This window comes from Panthera uncia, assembly GCF_023721935.1.
Source record: "Panthera uncia isolate 11264 chromosome A3 unlocalized genomic scaffold, Puncia_PCG_1.0 HiC_scaffold_11, whole genome shotgun sequence".
In the NCBI taxonomy this organism is placed as follows: Eukaryota; Metazoa; Chordata; class Mammalia; order Carnivora; family Felidae; genus Panthera; species Panthera uncia.
The window spans coordinates 22,201,784-22,220,139 of NW_026057578.1; the positions used below are offsets into that span (position 1 = coordinate 22,201,784).

The following is an 18,356-nucleotide window of genomic DNA, read 5'->3' on the forward strand; positions in this document are numbered from 1 at the left end:
ACCCTGTAATTGCAAGGCTTAAGTGTCTGAAACACCCACATCTCACTGTCTTTTATCTGTCCCCTTCCTCATCTTTTTAAAATGTCATTTCTGTGTCCCTCCCTAAAACTTCCAACTACCTAGAACAAATTCCAATCCATCTGTACTTCCTGGGAGCACCTCCCCAACCTTACCTCCCAGTCTAGTGATGGGAATTTGAATATTTTTGTAAGCATTTATTCTGAGAAGCTGCCCTGTCAAATAGAGATGCATTTTGACTGGACTTGGAGCTCTTGGCCTCATCCTAAACCTGCTTTGCATGGTGGAACCACAGTCTCCCTCACTCTTCCATGGACATTGTAATTACGGAGAAGACCTTGGAAGGGGGAGTGAAAGCACAAGCTGTGGAATTACAGATTCTTCCCCTTTCCCTTGGCTCCTCTCCAGAGCTGCCTCTGCCAGGGACTGATGTGAAATAGACCATTGCAGGTAAAAAATAGCCAACACTTACATTGGACTTAAACAGCATTCCTGACATTGCTTTAAATGCTTCATATCTGAGGGGCGCCTGGGTGGCGCAGTCGGTTAAGCGTCCGACTTCAGCCAGGTCACGATCTCGCGGTCCGTGAGTTCGAGCCCCGCGTCGGGCTCTGGGCTGATGGCCCGGAGTCTGGAGCCTGTTTCCGATTCTGTGTCTCCCTCTCTCTCTGCCCCTCCCCCGTTCATGCTCTGTCTCTCTCTGTCCCAAAAATAAATAAAAAATGTTGAAAAAAAAAAAAATTAAAAAAAAAAAATAAATGCTTCATATCTGTTAAGTCATTTAACCCTCACAGAACTATGGGATAGATTTACTATTATTCCTGCTGTACAGGCGAGGAAACTGAGGCCCAGGGATATTAAGTAACTTTGCCAAGATCACATAACAAATACGTAGCAGAGCTGGAATTTTAACTGAGGCAGTCTGGCTCCAGAATCCATGTTATTGACATGTTCAGGCTGTTCTGTCTCTCAGATGCAAATTGACCAATGACCAATTTATATCCAACAAGATTTATATCTGGTTCCTTTTTTCTGTTTTGTGTACAAATGGCTCAACAGCACTCCATCACTTAAAAAGTGTTTCAGGCAGAGGCAGGCTGATTCCCCTGTCACATATAGAGTAGATCCTAGATTGTCTTAAGGTCTCTTTCCATCTTTGATTCTGTAATCTTTATGGATGCTCCCTTCTTTTCTTGGGTTCCTAGTCTGAATCGGCTCCTGGCCTTGCTTGACCATCTTAGGATCGTGTAGTTCATATCATACACCAAATTCAAAAGCAATAAAGTAAACACATTATCTTATGTCTAAGTAAAACAAATCAGCATTCATGATGAGGAGTCTAGGATATGGAATGATATTTCCAGAAGCCCTGGACCAAATGAGCAAGTAGGAGACAGGCATGAAGTGAAATTTGAGAAATAGACAAGGATCCAATGTGGTTAGGCCCAGTAAAGCTTTGTTTATTTTTGCCTTTAGCTGCCTGATTATAAGCCGCAGACCAAAAGCCACCTCCTCAATTGGCTGTTATTGCTGGAAGTTTGCTGAGCCTCAATCCCAGTTGAAGTGATTGTTAGGGATTTGGAAATGCCTTGAGAGAGAGCCATATTACCTGTTCTGTTCAAATGGCTTCTTCTGGTCCCAGAGACTGCCCTTTAGAAAATAGAAACACATAGATTCTTCTCCTTTCTTCTCAGCATGGAAGTCTTAGAGAGAGACACAGCATGTCACAGTCATTTCCACACATCATCTCCTTTCTGCCTTTGGTAAAGGGAATGCTTTTATCTAAGAACCCCATACTCTTCAGGCTGTTCTTGTGATTGGGAAATGTGGGTGCATTCTAATTCAGGAGGTATCCTTCTGGATTTCAGGTACCAGTACCCCACAATGGATGAGTTGGCTGAAATGCTGCCTCCTGTTCTTACCCACTTAAGGTAGGTTCATTCTGCAGTTCCTTAACACAGTGTTTATTGAATTTCTACCATGTGTCTGATCTAGGGACTACAATGGTGAACAAATGGAATAGTCACTGTCCTCACAGAGCCTACTTACATTTTAGTGGGAGGAATAATTAACAACAAATAAGCAAATAATCACAACTAAAGTGTTGTAAGAGAAGTCAGTGAGGGTGATGCCTTAGAGAAGGGCCAGGTTTACAGAGATAAGGCTAGTTGAGCAATGCCTCTCTAAGAACATGTCTAGGCCAGTACCTAGACAGAGAGCCAGGGCAAGAGGATTCCAGACAGAAGGAATAATATTTCCAGAAGTCCTGGACCAAGTGAGCAAGTAGGAGAAAGGCATGAAGTGAAATTTGAGAAATAGACAAGAACCCAATTACATAGTCTCACAGATCAGGTAAGAATTGGGGATTTTATTCAAAAGACAAAAAAAAATATTGAAAAGTTTTAAGTAGGGGAGTGATACCCAATTTAGTCTTTTTTTTTTTTCTTTCAGGTATAGAATTTAAAAATGGGTTAGATAAGAATGTGCATTAATTTTGCCTTTTTTTTTTCAGTTTAGTCTTTTAAATGGTCACTCTAGGTATTAAATTGCATTTCAGTAAAGCTGTTTATATTTTTTAAAAGGATTACTCTAGAGGCACCTGGGTGGTTCAGTCGGTTAAGCGTCAGACTTTGGCCCAGGTCATGATCTCACGGTTCATGGGTTTGAGCCCCGTGTCAGACTCTGTGCTGACATCTCAGAGTCTGGAGCCTGCTTCAGATTCTGTGCCTCCCTCTCTCTCTGCCCCTCCCCTGCTCCTTCTCTGTCGCTGTCTCTCAAAAATAAATAAATGTTAAAAATAATTTTTTTAATAAAAAAAAAGAATTAGTCTGTGGGGAGAATGAGTTGGAGAAGAGTAAAAAAGAAAAAGACCATTAAACTATTACAGCAATCAGGCAAGAGATGACTAGATACTGAATGCCTGGAGCTGGAGTGAAGTATATAGAGATAGATGGAAATATGTTGGAGGTAGACTCTTTGGACTTACTGTTAGGTTGAACATAGAGGTGATAGGAGAGGGAGCTATTAGAATGACTCCCAGGTTTTAGTCATATTTCACTTAACCCTTAAAATCAACTTAGAAATAGGTAGTTATATCCTTTTATAGATTGGGAACTGAGGCTCAGAAAGTTAAAAAAACTTGACCAGCTTCTAGAACCCAGTAAGCATCAGAGCCAGATTTGAACCCAGTTGTATTTTTTCCATTATGCCATGTCCCCTCCAAGTGAGTTAATCTTATCAGTGTTGGTATATCCTCTTTCACAGTCTGAAAAGCATCATTGGGATTGGAGTTGGAGCTGGAGCTTACATCCTCAGCAGATTTGCAGTAAGTACAGAGGATTAGTCCTGCTACCCTTGAGGCACTGCCTAGGTCACAGCTCTACTGCTGTGTCAGTGACCAGGTACTACTGTGGGTCTTATGTCAGTTTTTCTGTAAATTCTGTCAACAACAGAAAAAGGTTTGTAGAAAGCCCTGTTTTGTACTTACAGTACCTGAAAAATCACGAATGAGGGCAGGGTATCATCAATAAAAAGTAATTCTTAGAGAACATGTATGGAATTTTGTGAAGCCATTAAAATTTTATAAGAAGAGTTTGTAATGATACGTGATTCACATATACTGTAACATTAACAAAAAAATTAAAATACAGATTCACCATAGTTTGTGATAGACATAGGAAGGGACCAGAGGGAAGTATACCAAAATATTAATTAACAGGGACTGATGTTGTGTGTTAGATAATACAAGTTTTTATTTCCTAATTTTTGTAATTTCTGTTTATCAGATTTTCTATAGTGAGCATAATCAGTGTAATCAGAGGGAAAGGAAGTAAACTAGAGAGTTTTGAGTGTAAATAGAAATGTCTGTGTTGATTTCTATTTAAGAAACAGAAATGAAGAAATTTTTTCAGGGTGGGTGCCTGGGTGGCTCATTTGGTTAAGCATCCAACTCTTGATTTCCGCTCAGGTCGTTATCTCACGGTTATGAGATCAAGCCCACACTGGGTGTGGAGTCTGCTGAAAATTCTCCCTCTCCCTCTGTTCCTCCCCTGTGCACACTTGTATGTGCTCACTCTCACACACACTCTACTTACTTACTTACTTACTTAATTCAAGGGTGCCTGGCTGGCTTAGTCAGTAGAGCTTGTGACTCTTGATCTTGGGGTTGTAAGTTCAAACCCCACGATGGGTGTAGTGATTATTTGAAAATAAAATCTAAAAGGGGCATCTGGGTGGCTCAGTCAGTGAAGCGTCCAACTTCGACACAGGTCATGATCTCACAGTTCACGAGTTTGAGCTCCGCATCAGGCTCTTTGCTGACAACTCAGAGCCTGGAGCCTTCTTCAGATTCTGTGTCTTCCTTTCTCTCTCCCCCTCCCCTGCTCATGCTCTGTCTCTCTCTCTCTCTCTCTCTCTCTCTCTCTCAGAAGTAAATAAAAACATTTAAAAAAATTTTTTTAATAAATATAAAATCTAAAAAAAATTTTTTAAAAGAAATGTTTTTCAGATGCCTCCTGGGTGATAGGACAGTCTTTTGGGGTAGGGTGGTATCACCCATTCAGGTGCTTTCTGGGGGAAGAACAAAAAACAAAAAAAACGTAAGAAGCTCCTATTGGGGTCAAGGCTATATGAATGTGAAATTCTCCAGTCTAAGCCTCAGCAGCCCCTTATGCCAAGTAATTCCAAGGGTACTTTCCCAGCAGGGAGAACCCACCGTGAGCTAAACAACTGCAGAGATACTACCAGGTGCCTTCCTCTGATGAAATAAATATCATGTCTCCTCACAGATCCTTGCCAGGCAAGATCATTTCATAGCATTTTAAGGAACTGGTTTTCCAGATGTTAAGTCAGACTTACAGAGCAATTTTTCCAAATATTCTGCACCTAGCACCTCTCTGAAGTCTTACTTTCAAATCTGAGGCATTATGGCATAATACATAAGAATTGATTAACCATGCTCCACTGTTTATAGAAGAATGCTGGGAGTGGAACTTTCAAACTGTTGTCTTTGTCTGTTTCAGCTCAATCATCCGGAGCTCGTGGAAGGCCTTGTGCTCATTAACGTTGACCCTTGTGCTAAAGGCTGGATTGACTGGGCAGCTTCCAAAGTAAGCACTAAATGGTATTCATTGGGTCATCTCTTGGTCCCCTCTCAAAATGTCTTTTTTTTTTTTTTTTTTTTCACTGAAGTGTATACAGTCAAAGGCAAAAAGTTTTAAGTATATAATTTCATGAATGTGTGCATATATAATTGCCACCCAATCAATATGCAGAATATTTCCAGCTCCAAGGATTCCCTTATGCCTTTGCTTTAATTAATACTTCTTCTTCCCAGATACAACTGTTTTCTGACTTCTATCACCATAGATTGGTTTTCTCTATTCTTAAACTTCATATAATTAGAATGATAGAATATGTATTCTTTTGTATCTGGCTTCTTTCATTCATAGTGATTCTTTTTCATGTTGTGTGTAATGGTAGTTCTTTTAATTCTTGTTTAGTAGTCTATGGTGTAAATACACAAAATAAGTTGTTTGTTATTTGGTTATTATGAGTAAAGTTCCTGTGCACATTCTTTTACCTGTCTCTCCATAGACCTACACATTCATTTCTCCTGGGTCTCTAGGAGTGGAATTGATGGGTCATAAGGCAGCTGTATATTTAGCTTTGGTAGATACGGACAGTGTTCCACAGTGTTTGGCCAGTTTACACACCAGCAATACATGAAAGTTCAGTTGTTCCACCTCTTCCCTAGTATTTGAAAGTCATTTTAATTTTTGTAAAAGATGAGCAGTTTTATTTGTAATAGTAGCTTGTTTCTATATGGTACCCATCAGCAAAATAGGTTTAGTTATTAAAAAACAATTTTTAATTATACCATCTTTCTTATTTTAAGCAATGCTTATGGGGAAATAATGCTGGGTTTTAATTTGCATTTCCCTCAGGGCCTATGATGCCAGACAGAGCACCTTTTCTAAAACTTAGTGGCCATTTCAGTATCCTCTAAGGAAGTGACTGGTCAAGTCTTTTGCCTTTTTTCCCCCTTAATCGGGTTGCTAGTCTTTTTCTTATTGATCTGTAAGAGTTCTTTGTACATTTTGTGTCTGAATCCTTTGGTGGATACATGTAAATATCTTCTCCCAATCTTTGGTTTTCATGTTCACTGTTTTCATGAGTGAAACGAATGAATGAATCTCTTCACTAAACCGCAAATAACTTGTCCATGCTACTGCTCCCAAAGATTGGTGGGATTGAAGATGTGTGCCATCTGAAAAAATGAAGATACTTGCTATCTACATGGCATTTGCTATTTAGATAGAGTGTTATCTAAAATCTGTTCAAGGAGATAGGAATCTACAGGAGTACATGCTAATGACTTTACAAATATAAACAATCCCAGCAACAACCAGAGTGAAAAGAGGGAATAAGGGTAAAAGCATATTATTAAATAACATTTTCATTGAAATGACCTGTGCTGAAAAGGTCATTTGCTGTTTTTAGGTTAGAAAAGGAAGCAGTTTTGAAACATTTTTCCCTACCAAAGTACAAATGTTATTTGTAGTTATTTTAACCTAAAACTATGAGGTTTGGGGGCACCTGGATGGCTCAGGCAGTTAAGCATCCAACTTTTGATTTTGGATCAGGTCATGATCTCAATATTTGTGAGATCAAGCCCTGTGTCAGGCTCTGCACTGATAGCATGGAGCCTGCTTGAATTTCTCTCTCTCCTCACTCTCTCTGCTCCTCCCCTGCTTTTCTCTCTCTGTCTCTCTCAAAATAAATAAACACTGAAAATACATATAATAAATAAATAAAACTATGACGTTTAGACTAAATCAGTGATGTTATAAAGTTTTCCAGAGAAGAAATAATCCAAGCTTTCATTACTTGCTAAAAGATGCCTAATGTAACAATCTCATTTTTAAATAAATATCTGCTTCTGAGTATTTTTAACTTGCCATAAATGTTCATTCTGATCCACCACTGGAGATAGGCTCCAAAATACCACTCCCCAGCTTGTCACATGTATTAAGAACCTTTATTGGTACTCAACCATGAGATCCAGTAATTCAATATCTAGGAACTTATCTGAAGGATAAGTAGTGATATCTACAAAGATTTAAATAGAAGGATAATAATTTCTTAAGAATCTAATACATGTCTAGTATTTGCTACATAGCAGGCACTATTCTTAAATGTTTTCTCTATGTTTAAATTTTTCATTTTCAGGACAGCCCAGTGAAGTGGTCCTATTCTTATCCCACAGAGAAATTAAGCCATTTGCTTAAGGTCACAGCTAGGAAATCACAGAGCCAAAATATTCATTAAAGCATAGGGCAAAAAGATGGAAACAACCTAAGTACCAATACTGTAGAGCCACAAAATTGTGACACAACCATAGAATGGAATATCCTGCAACCAAAAATTTATTTGGTTATTTAAAGAAATGAGAAAATTCTTAATACTTAAAAAATAGATGAAACTATGTATGTCCCAATTTTGTTACGTAGCTATGCATACGAAAAGAGGGAAAGTAATTTGGGGCACCTGGCTGGCTTGTCAGTAGAAGATCCGACTCCTGATCTTGGGATTGTGAGTTTGAGACCCATGTTGGGTGTAGAGATTACTTTAAAAATAAATAAATAGAGGGGCTCCTGGGTGGCTCAGGTGGTTGAATATCCAACTTTGTCTCAGGTCATAATCTCACGGTTTGTGAGTTCGAGCCCCGCATCGGACTCTGTGCTGACAGCTCAGAGCCTGGAGCCTGCTTCAGATTCTGTGTCTCCCTCTCTCTCTGTGTCTCCCCCTCCCCATTGTGCTCTGTCTCTCTCTGTCACTCAAAAATTTAAAAAAAAAAAAAAGAAAGAAAAACGTGAGACTTACCCACTATATTAAAAAAAAAAAAAAAAGGAAAAATAATTGGTTACTAGTAGTTGTGTCTTTGGCTGGTAGCATTACAGATGATTTATTTTCTTTTTTATATTCTATATTTTCCTAATTTTCTATGATAAGCATGTGTTGCTTTTATATTACTTTAAAATATTAAAATATTCCACCTACTGAAATTTAAGAAACAAAACAAACGAACAAAGGAAAAAAAAGAGAGACAAACCAAAAAACCAAAAAATAGACTCTTAACAGAGAAAAAACAGATGGTTACCAGAAGGGAAGTTGGGGGGTGGGGGTGGCGCGGGAAGGGGAATGGGTGAAATAGGTGAATAAGATTAAGAGTACACTTACCGTGATGAACACTGAGTAATATACGGAATTGTTGAATCATTATATTATACACCTGAAACTAATATAACACACTGCATGTTAACTATACTAGAATTAAAATATATTCCACCTGCCAGTAGAGTAGATTCTAAAAAATTTATCCATTTCTCCCCACTTTTAACTTCTAGAGAAATTTGCATACTTTGGATGAAATGTATTAACGATGCTATTGCCAGATGCAGGGGAAATTCTTTCTTACAACCTTATTTAAAATTTGTTCTCATTCCTGTCTAATTACATGGGTATGTTAAGATTGACCTGAACATTCTCAGTAATGTATAATAAATTATGTGTAATAACCTAATAAAATTGTTAAAAGCTTGAGAACGATCTTATGAGTATTAAACATGTAATGAGATTGGTTGTTAATTCTAATTATCTTTAATTTATGACCATTGGATCGTTAGTAACCCCTATGAAGATTTCTGGGCTTCTTTCTTCCTTACTCTTTCTGGGACTATGTGATCCTGCTCTTCCCATATCCTTGTCTGTCTCCTCATCTCCTCTTCTCCATCTGCATCCCAGTTCAGCACCTCACCTCTGATCCAAGTCAGCAGTGGGAATTAAGCATAAAACCAAGGAAGAAGGCTACAGGGAATCAGCAACATAATTTGAGTTGGAAATTTTTCTGAAAATAGACTAGCAGTCTGCAGATTTGCACAGATTGCTGCATTTATTAGACTGTGATATGCATCATTTTGAAATGGAAGAAATTAGGGGAAAAATGTTCAAACGCAAGAACATTTTATAAACATAGCAGTTTCCTCCCACTCCCTAAAATGAAGAGAGCAAAAACTGGAGGAGAGAAAATCATTTTTGTCTCTTGGGTGACTTGAAGGGAGTAGTTTTAAGTCAGTCCTTATTGGCCATAAATCTAGTGTAAATGTGGGAAATACAGGCAGGAATGAAGTAGCTAATAGCCAAGAGCTCTAGGTCTTAAGTTTTCAAAGAAGGAATGGCCAAGATTTCTTCCAGCCACCTATTTCAAAGTAGGTGATATTATTTCCCTGGAAGGGAGACTTCATTTTTTTCTGAATTGTTTCTTGTTTTCGTGTGTCTTTGAAACTCTCATCTCATGAAAATGTGTGACACTGAGCTGTACTTTAGTTTGTTGAAGGATGACATGTACACAATAAAGTACACTAATCGTAAGTGGACAGCTTGATAAATTTTTATGTATGCTTAACTCCCTTGACTCGGCGTTTTTATCCTTTTAGCTCTCAGGCTTGACAACCAATGTTGTGGACATTATTTTGGCTCATCACTTTGGGCAGGTAAGTGCCTAGTCCAACTAGGACAGCCGTGTTTATTGACTTCCAGCAAAACCTTATTTACCTCAGGAAAGATGGGTTGCCTTAGAATTCACCTGATCCTAGTCCAGAGCAGAGGGGGATGCTTGTGTCCCAGCAAAGACCAATCTTGGGGGGAGAGGTATCAACTCAATGCCAAATGGCTCTTGGCATTTGAAGAGATGAGGGAAGGCAGAATCCCCTCCCCTGCCACCTGTTCCTGTCAACGGCATGCCATCTGTTAATGTTTGACAACATCACGTGCCTCACCCAACATCTTCAGAGACATAATGAGGTGTGAGAAAGGCTTCACAAAAATAGAAATTTCAGAGGAAAGAGAAACCAAAATAAGCAAAGAATATCAATGCTTAAAGAACTTTAGACATTATCTTATTCAATCCCCATGTTTTACTGGTGAGGAAACTGAAGTCTATAGCGGAAATGACAGTCATGGATAATTATTGGGTGGGAGAGGGAACCCCAGTCCTCTTTTCAGAGGGAAGAGCGAGGTGGATAATAAGGTTTTGAATGATCTGATAAGTACTGTTTTAATTTTTGTAAGAGTTTGGGAGGGATTGCTGTTGATTCTTCTTTAAATCTTTGGTAGAATTCATAGTGACACCATCTGGGCCAAAGCTTTTCTTTGTGGATGTTTTTTTATGTTACTAATTTAATCTCTTTACTTACTAAAGGTCTATTCAAATTTGTCTATCTCTTGAGATGCTTTAGGTGTTTTGTGTCTTTCTATGAATTTGTCCATTTTATCTCAGTTACCCAATTTGTTGGCATAAATTATTCATAATATTCCTTTATAATTCTTTGTATTTCTGTAAAATTGAAAATAACGTCTCCTCTTTCCTCCCTATTTTTAAAAGTAATTCAAATCTTACCTCTTTTTTTTTGGTAGTCTAGCCAATCAGTTGTTTGTTTTATTGATTTTTCTCCTGTTTTTTATTCTCTATTTCATTTATTTCCACTCTAATCTTTATTATTTCCCTCCTACTTGCTTTAAGTTTCCTCTTTTTGTAGTTTCTTAAGGTGGAATGCTAGTTATGGATTTGAGATCTTTCTTTTTTTTTTTTATCTGGGCATTTACAGCTATAAGTTTCCCTTGCCATACCACTTTATCTGCAGTCCATAAGTTTTGGTAGTTTCATTTATCTCAAAGTATTTTCTGAGGCATCTGGGTGGCTCAGTCGGTTAAGCATCTGACTTTGGCTCAGGTCATGATCTCACAGTTCATGAGTTCGAGCCCCACAGCACAGAGTCCGCTTTGGATCCTCTGTCTCCCTCTCCCCCAGGAGAGATCCTCTGCCCCTCCCCCAAGGGTGTGTACAAGTGCACTCTCTCAAAAATAAATAAACATTAAAAAAATATTTTTCAAAACAGATGAACATAAGGGAAGGGAAACAAAATAATATAACAGGGAGGGGACAAAACATAAGAGACTCTTAAATATAGAGAACAAACAGGACTGCTGGAGGGATTGTGGGGGGCGGGGGATGGGCTAAATGGGTAAGGGGCATAAGGAAACTACTCCTGAAATCATTATTGTACCATATGCTAACTAACTTGGATGTAAATTAAAAAATAAATAAATTATTAAAAAAATGTTTTTAATTCAAAACAAAGCAAGTATTTTCTAATTTCCTTGTGATTTCTTCTTTGATCCATTAGTTTTTTAGGAGTATTTTGTTTAATATCCCAGATTTCCCTATTACTGATTTCTAACTTTATTCCATTGTGATCAGAGGATATATTTAATATTTCATTTCTTTTTTAATTTATTGAGATTATGTCCTAGCATATGGTCTTTACATGTGGTCTGTCTATTTCATGTACACATGAGAAGAATGTGTATTCATTTTGCTTCTATTAAGTAGAGTGTACTCTGGGTGTCTGTCAGGTCTGGTGGTTTACAGTATTGTTGAAGTTTTCTGTTTCCTTGTGATCTTCTACCTCATTATTCATCCATGAATGAAAGTGAGGTATTAAAGTTTCCAGCTATTCTTGTTGAATTTTCTGTTTCCCCCTTCAATTCTGTTTGTTTTTGCTTTGTGTGTTTTGATTATTATGTCCTCCTGATGTTCCATTTTTATTTAACAGAACTTGGAGCTAATCTTATTTTGGTAGCTCCATCTTTACCCTCTGTTTGCAGAGAGAACTGGTGCCAACAGTCCTTGAGCCTTTTTAGGCTCCTTGGTACATGTTCACTGACTTCTTTCACTCTCCCTGCTGCCAGCCTAGCAACCTTACTGAGTCTGCTAAATGAACGATTATAGTCTTCCTTCTGCTTTCCCACTTTCAGAATGTTATTGCTGTTACTTTTCGTGTTGCCTTTGTCCTTATGAGTTTATGACTACAAAGAAAAATTTTTGCTGTTAATTTTAGGACTTTTCTGGAAAGAGTAAAGCAGTATTTTAGTCCAACATCTTTAATTGGAAGTCTCAAAGACTATGATCTTTTCACACATGGTGGGTAGACATAATATGCTTGGGTTTTTTTTAAACATTTATTTATTTTTGAGAGACAGAGACAGAGCACAAGTTGGGAGGGGCAGAGAGAGGAAGACACAGAATCCGACACAGGTTCCAGGCTCTGGGCTGTCAGCACAGAGTCCGATACGGGGCTCCAACTCAGAACCACAAGATCATGACCTGAGCCGAAGTCGGACCCTTAACCAACTGTCACCCAGCTCCCCCATAGCATGCTTGGTTTTGACTGTATACCTTAAAAAAGAGTTCACAAAGTTTACAGAATTCCATGCTAAGTGTGTGGAAAAGACAAAAGTATGTAAGATATGGCCCTTGTTCTCTAGTTCACTCTGTAGGGAGATAGGATATACAGAAATGCTATTGTAGCATAGGTAAAAAGGGATAAGTAGTAAGAACCACCTTTCATTGAATATCTACAGATGTTCTATGTATATTAATTCAATCTAATGATCTCATAATGGGAATTGTATTATTCCCACTTTACAGATGAAGTATGAATTGGTTTCCAGCTAATAGCATATTGAGGGAGGAGATTTGAAGCCAGATTTGTGCTAACTCTGAAGCTTTCCTCTTTCTACTCTGCCAGAGTGCCCTAGGAGAGGTACTGTGAGGGGCCTAGAGAAATTCAAAGGCAGGAAAGATTTACTTCTGATTTGAAGATCAGGGAAGGCTTCAAGGTAGCAGAGGTATCCCAGCTGGGCCTTGAAGGACAAATAAAATCCAACATTTTAGATTTGGGCTGGGGGAGAAGATCATTCCAGGAATGAGGAGTAGTTTGCTCAAAACAAAGAAGCCTTCCTTTGAATTTTGCTGTGAACCTAAAACTGCTTTTAAACGATAAAGTCTTGGGGCACCTGGCTCAGTCAGCTGAGCGTGCGACTCTTGATCTTGGGGTTGTGGGTTTGAGCTCCACACTGGACATAGATATTGCTAAAATAAATAAACTTTAAAAAAAATTCTAAATAAAATTTAAGCAAGCAAATGCTTATGTTGCTTCTATTGTTTTGAAATAGGAACAAATAAGGTTTAGAAACATGAATAATCTTACCTTCACCAATGAGAAAAAACTACAGCAATATCTTCTTTTTATCTATCAAATTTGCAAAAATTAAAAAGAGTGGTCATTTGTGGGGTGCCTGGGTGGTTCAGTTGGTTGAGCGTCCAACTCTTGATTTCGGCTCAGGTCATGATCCCCAGAGTCACGGGCGAGAGTGGCCATTTGTATTAAGGTTGTAGAGAAACAGGTAGTATAAATAAACGAGGCAGCTACATATATGATACATACATATGGTAAGGAGTGATCTCTACCATCCTTTAAGGGGAGAAGCAAGGTATGTCTAGCAGACCACAATTTGTGTTTTTTATAAAAAAAGGCGGGGGGCAATTTTTATATAACAGCTTTACCTAAGAAGTCCATTAGCACTTAAGCCAGTTTTACCCCTTTTATACCATTATCACTTCTTCCCTCTCTTTTATCTCAAATTTTGCTATTCTACTATGTGCTTCATTCGTTATTTACTTTTATTATAATTTCTTTAGCATTTACCACTTTTCTCAGAGTGATTCTAGTGCCCTTCAGTTTCAGGTGGACTCTGATCCATTTGGTCAGTTTCCAATTGTATTCTTGGCTCACTTCATGCATACAGTAGTAAGAATGCAAACAAATATTTTCCTTATCTATATTTCTCTACAAGATTTTATGGTGACCTTTACACACACTGCCCTGGATTAACTGGCTTCCTCACTATCCCTGATACATTTCTTCCCTCCAAAGCAAACATTTTCTCTTCTGCTTAAAACCGATTACTGGATATGTGTGTGCTTGTGTACAGGTGTACACATATGTACATATATGCTTGTGTACACAAGAACCTGGCAGCTGTTCTAATGACCTCTAGAAGGCCAGCAAGAGAGAGACGGTTGGACAATGGTTGGTTGGGAGGGAGACTCACTACACTGCATGAACTATTTGTTTCTCTTGTATTTTATACCATTAATAGTATTGGTAATAAGATTAAATAAATGATAAATTAACTTGAAAAATACAAATGGAATGTAATCTATAGATATTACTAAGTGATAGTATATATATATATATATATATATATATATATATGTAACAGTGATTATATTTGTATTATATCAGTACAGATAAGTTAATTATAAAGATTTATGTCTATTAAGAGAAGTCTTACGTTCTATTTATTTATTTATTTATTTATTTAAAGTAATCTCTACACCCAACATGGGGCTTGAACTCACAACCCCAAGATTAAGAGTCATACCCTGTGCCCCACTTGCCATCATGAGCAGAGAGATTTGGCTTTGGGCATTGAGAATGCAAACCAAACAATATACACTTGTGCTGTAGCTCAGAAGTTTACCTGTGTCTCTTTTCACTTGTTCTAGGAAGAGTTGCAGGCCAACCTGGACCTGATTCAAACTTACCGACTGCATATTGCCCAAGATATCAACCAAGAAAACCTACAGCTCTTCCTGGGTTCTTATAATGGGTACAGTTGTTTCCTATTCCTCCACTTAAGTATAAACTAGTTCTAAAAAGATAATGGACATTTGAAGGAGAGTAGAAGGGGAAATAAACTACTTTTTCCAGTGTTGTGTAATGAGATTGCTTTCATGATGTTGTACCACAGAAAAAGAGGGGCTTTCAGACAGACAGGAAAACAGCTTTCAAGGAGAATGAATGGGGGCTGGCTCAGTTTGTAGAATGTGCGACTCTTGATTTTGGGGTTGTAACTTCGAGCCCCGTGTTGGACGTAGAGATTACTTGGGGGGAGGGGGGAAAAGAATGCATGAACTGAAGGCTGTTTTGGGCAAATTCAAGTACGAGTTGTAGTTCTAGGATGTTTTAAGACAAAAAAGTACCTAAGTTACATACACACAAAAACATACAGGTAGTGTGAGGCGAGACAGAAAAACACATATAGAAGAAGAAAAGAAGTCTTGGGCCTTGATTCCGTTTCTCTTTGCTGACATCTTGTCATCAGGCAGAAGTAGGGCATGGACACTAGTAAATTCTCTTTTGTTTGGTATTCCAAAACCTACTTTTGTGTCTCCCCCAGTCATTGAGAGAGAGCCTGATTCTTATCTTGGGACCAGCTTTTCCAGGGTAAAAATATTAGCTCCTGCTAGCTTTCTGGGTACATGGGAGAAGATTGAGAAAATGGGTCAGCTGTAACTTACCCAAACTCACCCAGAGATTTTGAACTTGGTCTCTCTAGCTCCTTCCTCTGTATAACAGAGCCTCCTTATTTTTAGTTGAAATCAGAAAGGTTTATTAAGTACCATGTAAAACTATATTAGTTACAGGTTTTCCCTCAAAAGTTCCCCTTTTCTTAAGGAATGTATTCCTATAAACTAGTTGGAAAATTAAACACTAGAACTTGAGGATTTCAGTAGCATTGTCAGTGAGTTTTGAAGTTGCCTCTAAACTTTTAGCATCCCACTGTGTCCATCAGGGTTGAGCCAGGAACCTTGTTCCTGCTCTGTACCACTCACGATGCTACTGAGAGGGCTGCTTGTGAACAAAGTGCACAGGGCCCTTTCCCTCATCAGGTGTGAAGGAAAGAGAGTTTCATATTCCTTCCAAAACATTGGTTTTCACAACCAGGAAATAATCTGAATTGCCATGATTTTACCTGAAAAGTGTATTGCTTCCTTCTTTTTTTCTAGACGCAGAGACCTGGAGATTGAAAGACCTTTGCTGGGCCAAAATGATAATAAATCGAAGACATTAAAGTAAGTACCTCAGTTTCCCTAGTGAGTTGCTAAATATTTTTGCCTTTCATAGACTAATTTATTCAGTAGAATATAAGTGCTGTTTGCAGAATGTCACCACTTATTTTGCCTTTCCTCAGGTGTTCTACTCTATTGGTGGTAGGGGACAGTTCACCTGCAGTCGAGGCTGTGGTAAGTATGTCCTGATGTTGTGAAGACAAGTGAAGTTAAAACGCAATGAAATGGGGGCACCTGGGTGGCTCAGTTGGTTAAGCGTCCAGCTCTTGATTTCGGCTCAGGTCATGAACTCACAGTTCATGGGATCAAGCCCTGTGTTGGACTCTGTGCTAACAGTGCAGAGCCTGCTTGGGGTTCTCTTTATCCCTCTCTCTGCCCCTCCCATGCTCACACGTGCCCATTCTCTCTCAAATAAATGTTTTTCAAAAAATGCAGTAAAATGTATATACAGCACACTGTTGGCACACTAGAAACCGTTGGTAAATACTAGTGTTTTTTTGTTTGTTTGTTTGTTTGTTTTTTCTTTCATTTCTGGTTACACGTGTCAGGGTTTGCTCGTTGTTATCCAGTTTGGAAAATGAATTCCTCATCAATCACTAGATTTCATCAGACGGGATCATTATTACCTTTGATTGCTTTGTGTGCTGCCATTCACTTCGTGGCAAGTAGTATAACTAAACACCATTTGCTTATTGTCAGATTTCTGACAGCCTCGGCCTGTCTGCAGCCACCATACACCTGGAACTGTATCAGCAGGCTGGAAGGCTGCTGAGAGACTTTATGCTTTCCTCTGCCTCCTCCTCAAGTACATAACACATTGGTAAAAATAATATATGCTCATTGTAGACAAAATGAAAAAATTAAAAAGTAGAAGGACAGGAGGAAAAATCACAATCCCGTTACCCAAAGGTAAACTATTATCTTTTCCTCTAACATACACTGGGTGATACTAAACATATAAGGTTTGGGGACCTGATTTCTGATAGTATTTTTAGTAGCCTTTTTCCATATTATAAAGTCAGTACATACATCTGTATAAGATTTAGTCTTGTAAATGTACCTTTGTTTACTTAACCTCATTCTCCAGTTGATTATATCAGATTTTGCACCATTAATAATGTTGCTGTTGAACATCTATAATGAATTTTTGATCATTTACCTGGGATAGATTTCTAGAAGTGGAATTAATGTGTCAAAAATCATAAACCTTTGCAAAAATTTTTATAACATTTGCCAAATTCCTTTCAGAAGGGATATAGATAGCAGTGTATTGGTATCAGCAATGTATGAGAGTGCTTGTTTCACAGCATCCTGTCCAGCATTAGATTTTTAAATTTTATTAATAATTTGATAGGTTAAAAATGGTGTCCCACTGTTTTAATATGTATTTTTTTTTTTTTATTACAAATGAAGTTGACGTTTTTTATGTCTGCGCTTGTTTTTCCTACAGTGTACGTAACTTAGGTATCTGTGTGAGATTACCGGGTATTCTTTGACAGTCTTCACTTCTGCCCTGTTTAGAGAAAAACATTAGGGAGTAAGGCTTTTTGGAAAGGGAGTCTAGTAACTAATCAGAGGTGTAGACATAGACAAGGTTTATGGGGCTGGGGTGAAGTAGATATGATGATATATTCATACCTCCCTGAATTATCCTGTAAAACATTCTGTGTCTGGTATAAAATACATGGCACGGCTTGAGCACAGAAGTAAATGTGCTCATGTCCAAATAAATAAATAAATAAATAAATAAATAAATAAATAATTCCCCCAGTGTTACAAAGTTATAGTGATGATCCCAGTTTTTCATGAAGCAGTTTGATAAAGGTCATTGTTTTCTAACTAAAAGGTGGAGATACATGCTACAAAAATACCTATCAAAAACATCTATTCAGGGGGCCTGGCTGGCTCAGTTGGTGGAGCATGCTACTCTTGATCTTGGGGTTGTGAGTTCGAGCCCCACACTGGGTGTAGAGATTACTTTTAAAAAAATTTTTTCTTCATAAACATATAACCTAACACAAGAAAAGAGTGTTGTTTTAGAAGATACCCTTATCAGAATTTTCTAATACTGAATTATTTTTTTTAACTTGCATGGACTTAAAGCAACATTTCCAGGTATTTTACATGACTATACAGATTGGCCAGTACAGCTAAGGTCTTGTTTTCTGATTTCCACACCTTCAGTGTTTATAGATAAGAATTTCAGGAGCCTGTGTGTACCACAAAGTAGATGCTCTTCTAGACAGATTTAGTCTTTCTTCTGGACAGATTCAAACGTAGCTCCCTTGCAAGAGCTAGCATTTTATCCCATAGATTGGTAGGGGTTAGAAGGCTATCCATGCATGGAAGAGCAGGAAGGAACTCCTCAGGTTTTGGTACCTTTTGCTAACTGTTCTTACTCATTCAGCCTCATTTTTTGAGCTTCCTCCCTATTTGCTCGATACAGTGGAGAATACAAAAATGAGTAAGATGGAGTCTTTGCATTTGGGGAGCTGGAGAGAGTGTAGACATGTCAAAA

The 18,356-nt window shown here is 38.1% G+C and overlaps 1 protein-coding gene across 4 annotated transcripts in view; it reads left to right on the plus strand.

Annotated features, from left to right (window-relative positions):
• The window catches only part of NDRG3 (NDRG family member 3), a 68,056-nt gene that overhangs the window by 41,588 nt on the left and 8,112 nt on the right, over positions 1 to 18,356 (plus strand). For all 4 annotated transcript variants that reach the window (XM_049650841.1, XM_049650842.1, XM_049650840.1 and 1 more), the window contains 7 exons: positions 1,887 to 1,949; positions 3,283 to 3,343; positions 5,040 to 5,126; positions 9,516 to 9,572; positions 14,492 to 14,595; positions 15,776 to 15,841; positions 15,961 to 16,012. In XM_049650841.1, coding sequence (XP_049506798.1) covers positions 1,887 to 1,949; positions 3,283 to 3,343; positions 5,040 to 5,126; positions 9,516 to 9,572; positions 14,492 to 14,595; positions 15,776 to 15,841; positions 15,961 to 16,012 — 490 coding nt within the window. The remainder of the gene's footprint in view (positions 1 to 1,886; positions 1,950 to 3,282; positions 3,344 to 5,039; positions 5,127 to 9,515; positions 9,573 to 14,491; positions 14,596 to 15,775; positions 15,842 to 15,960; positions 16,013 to 18,356) is intronic.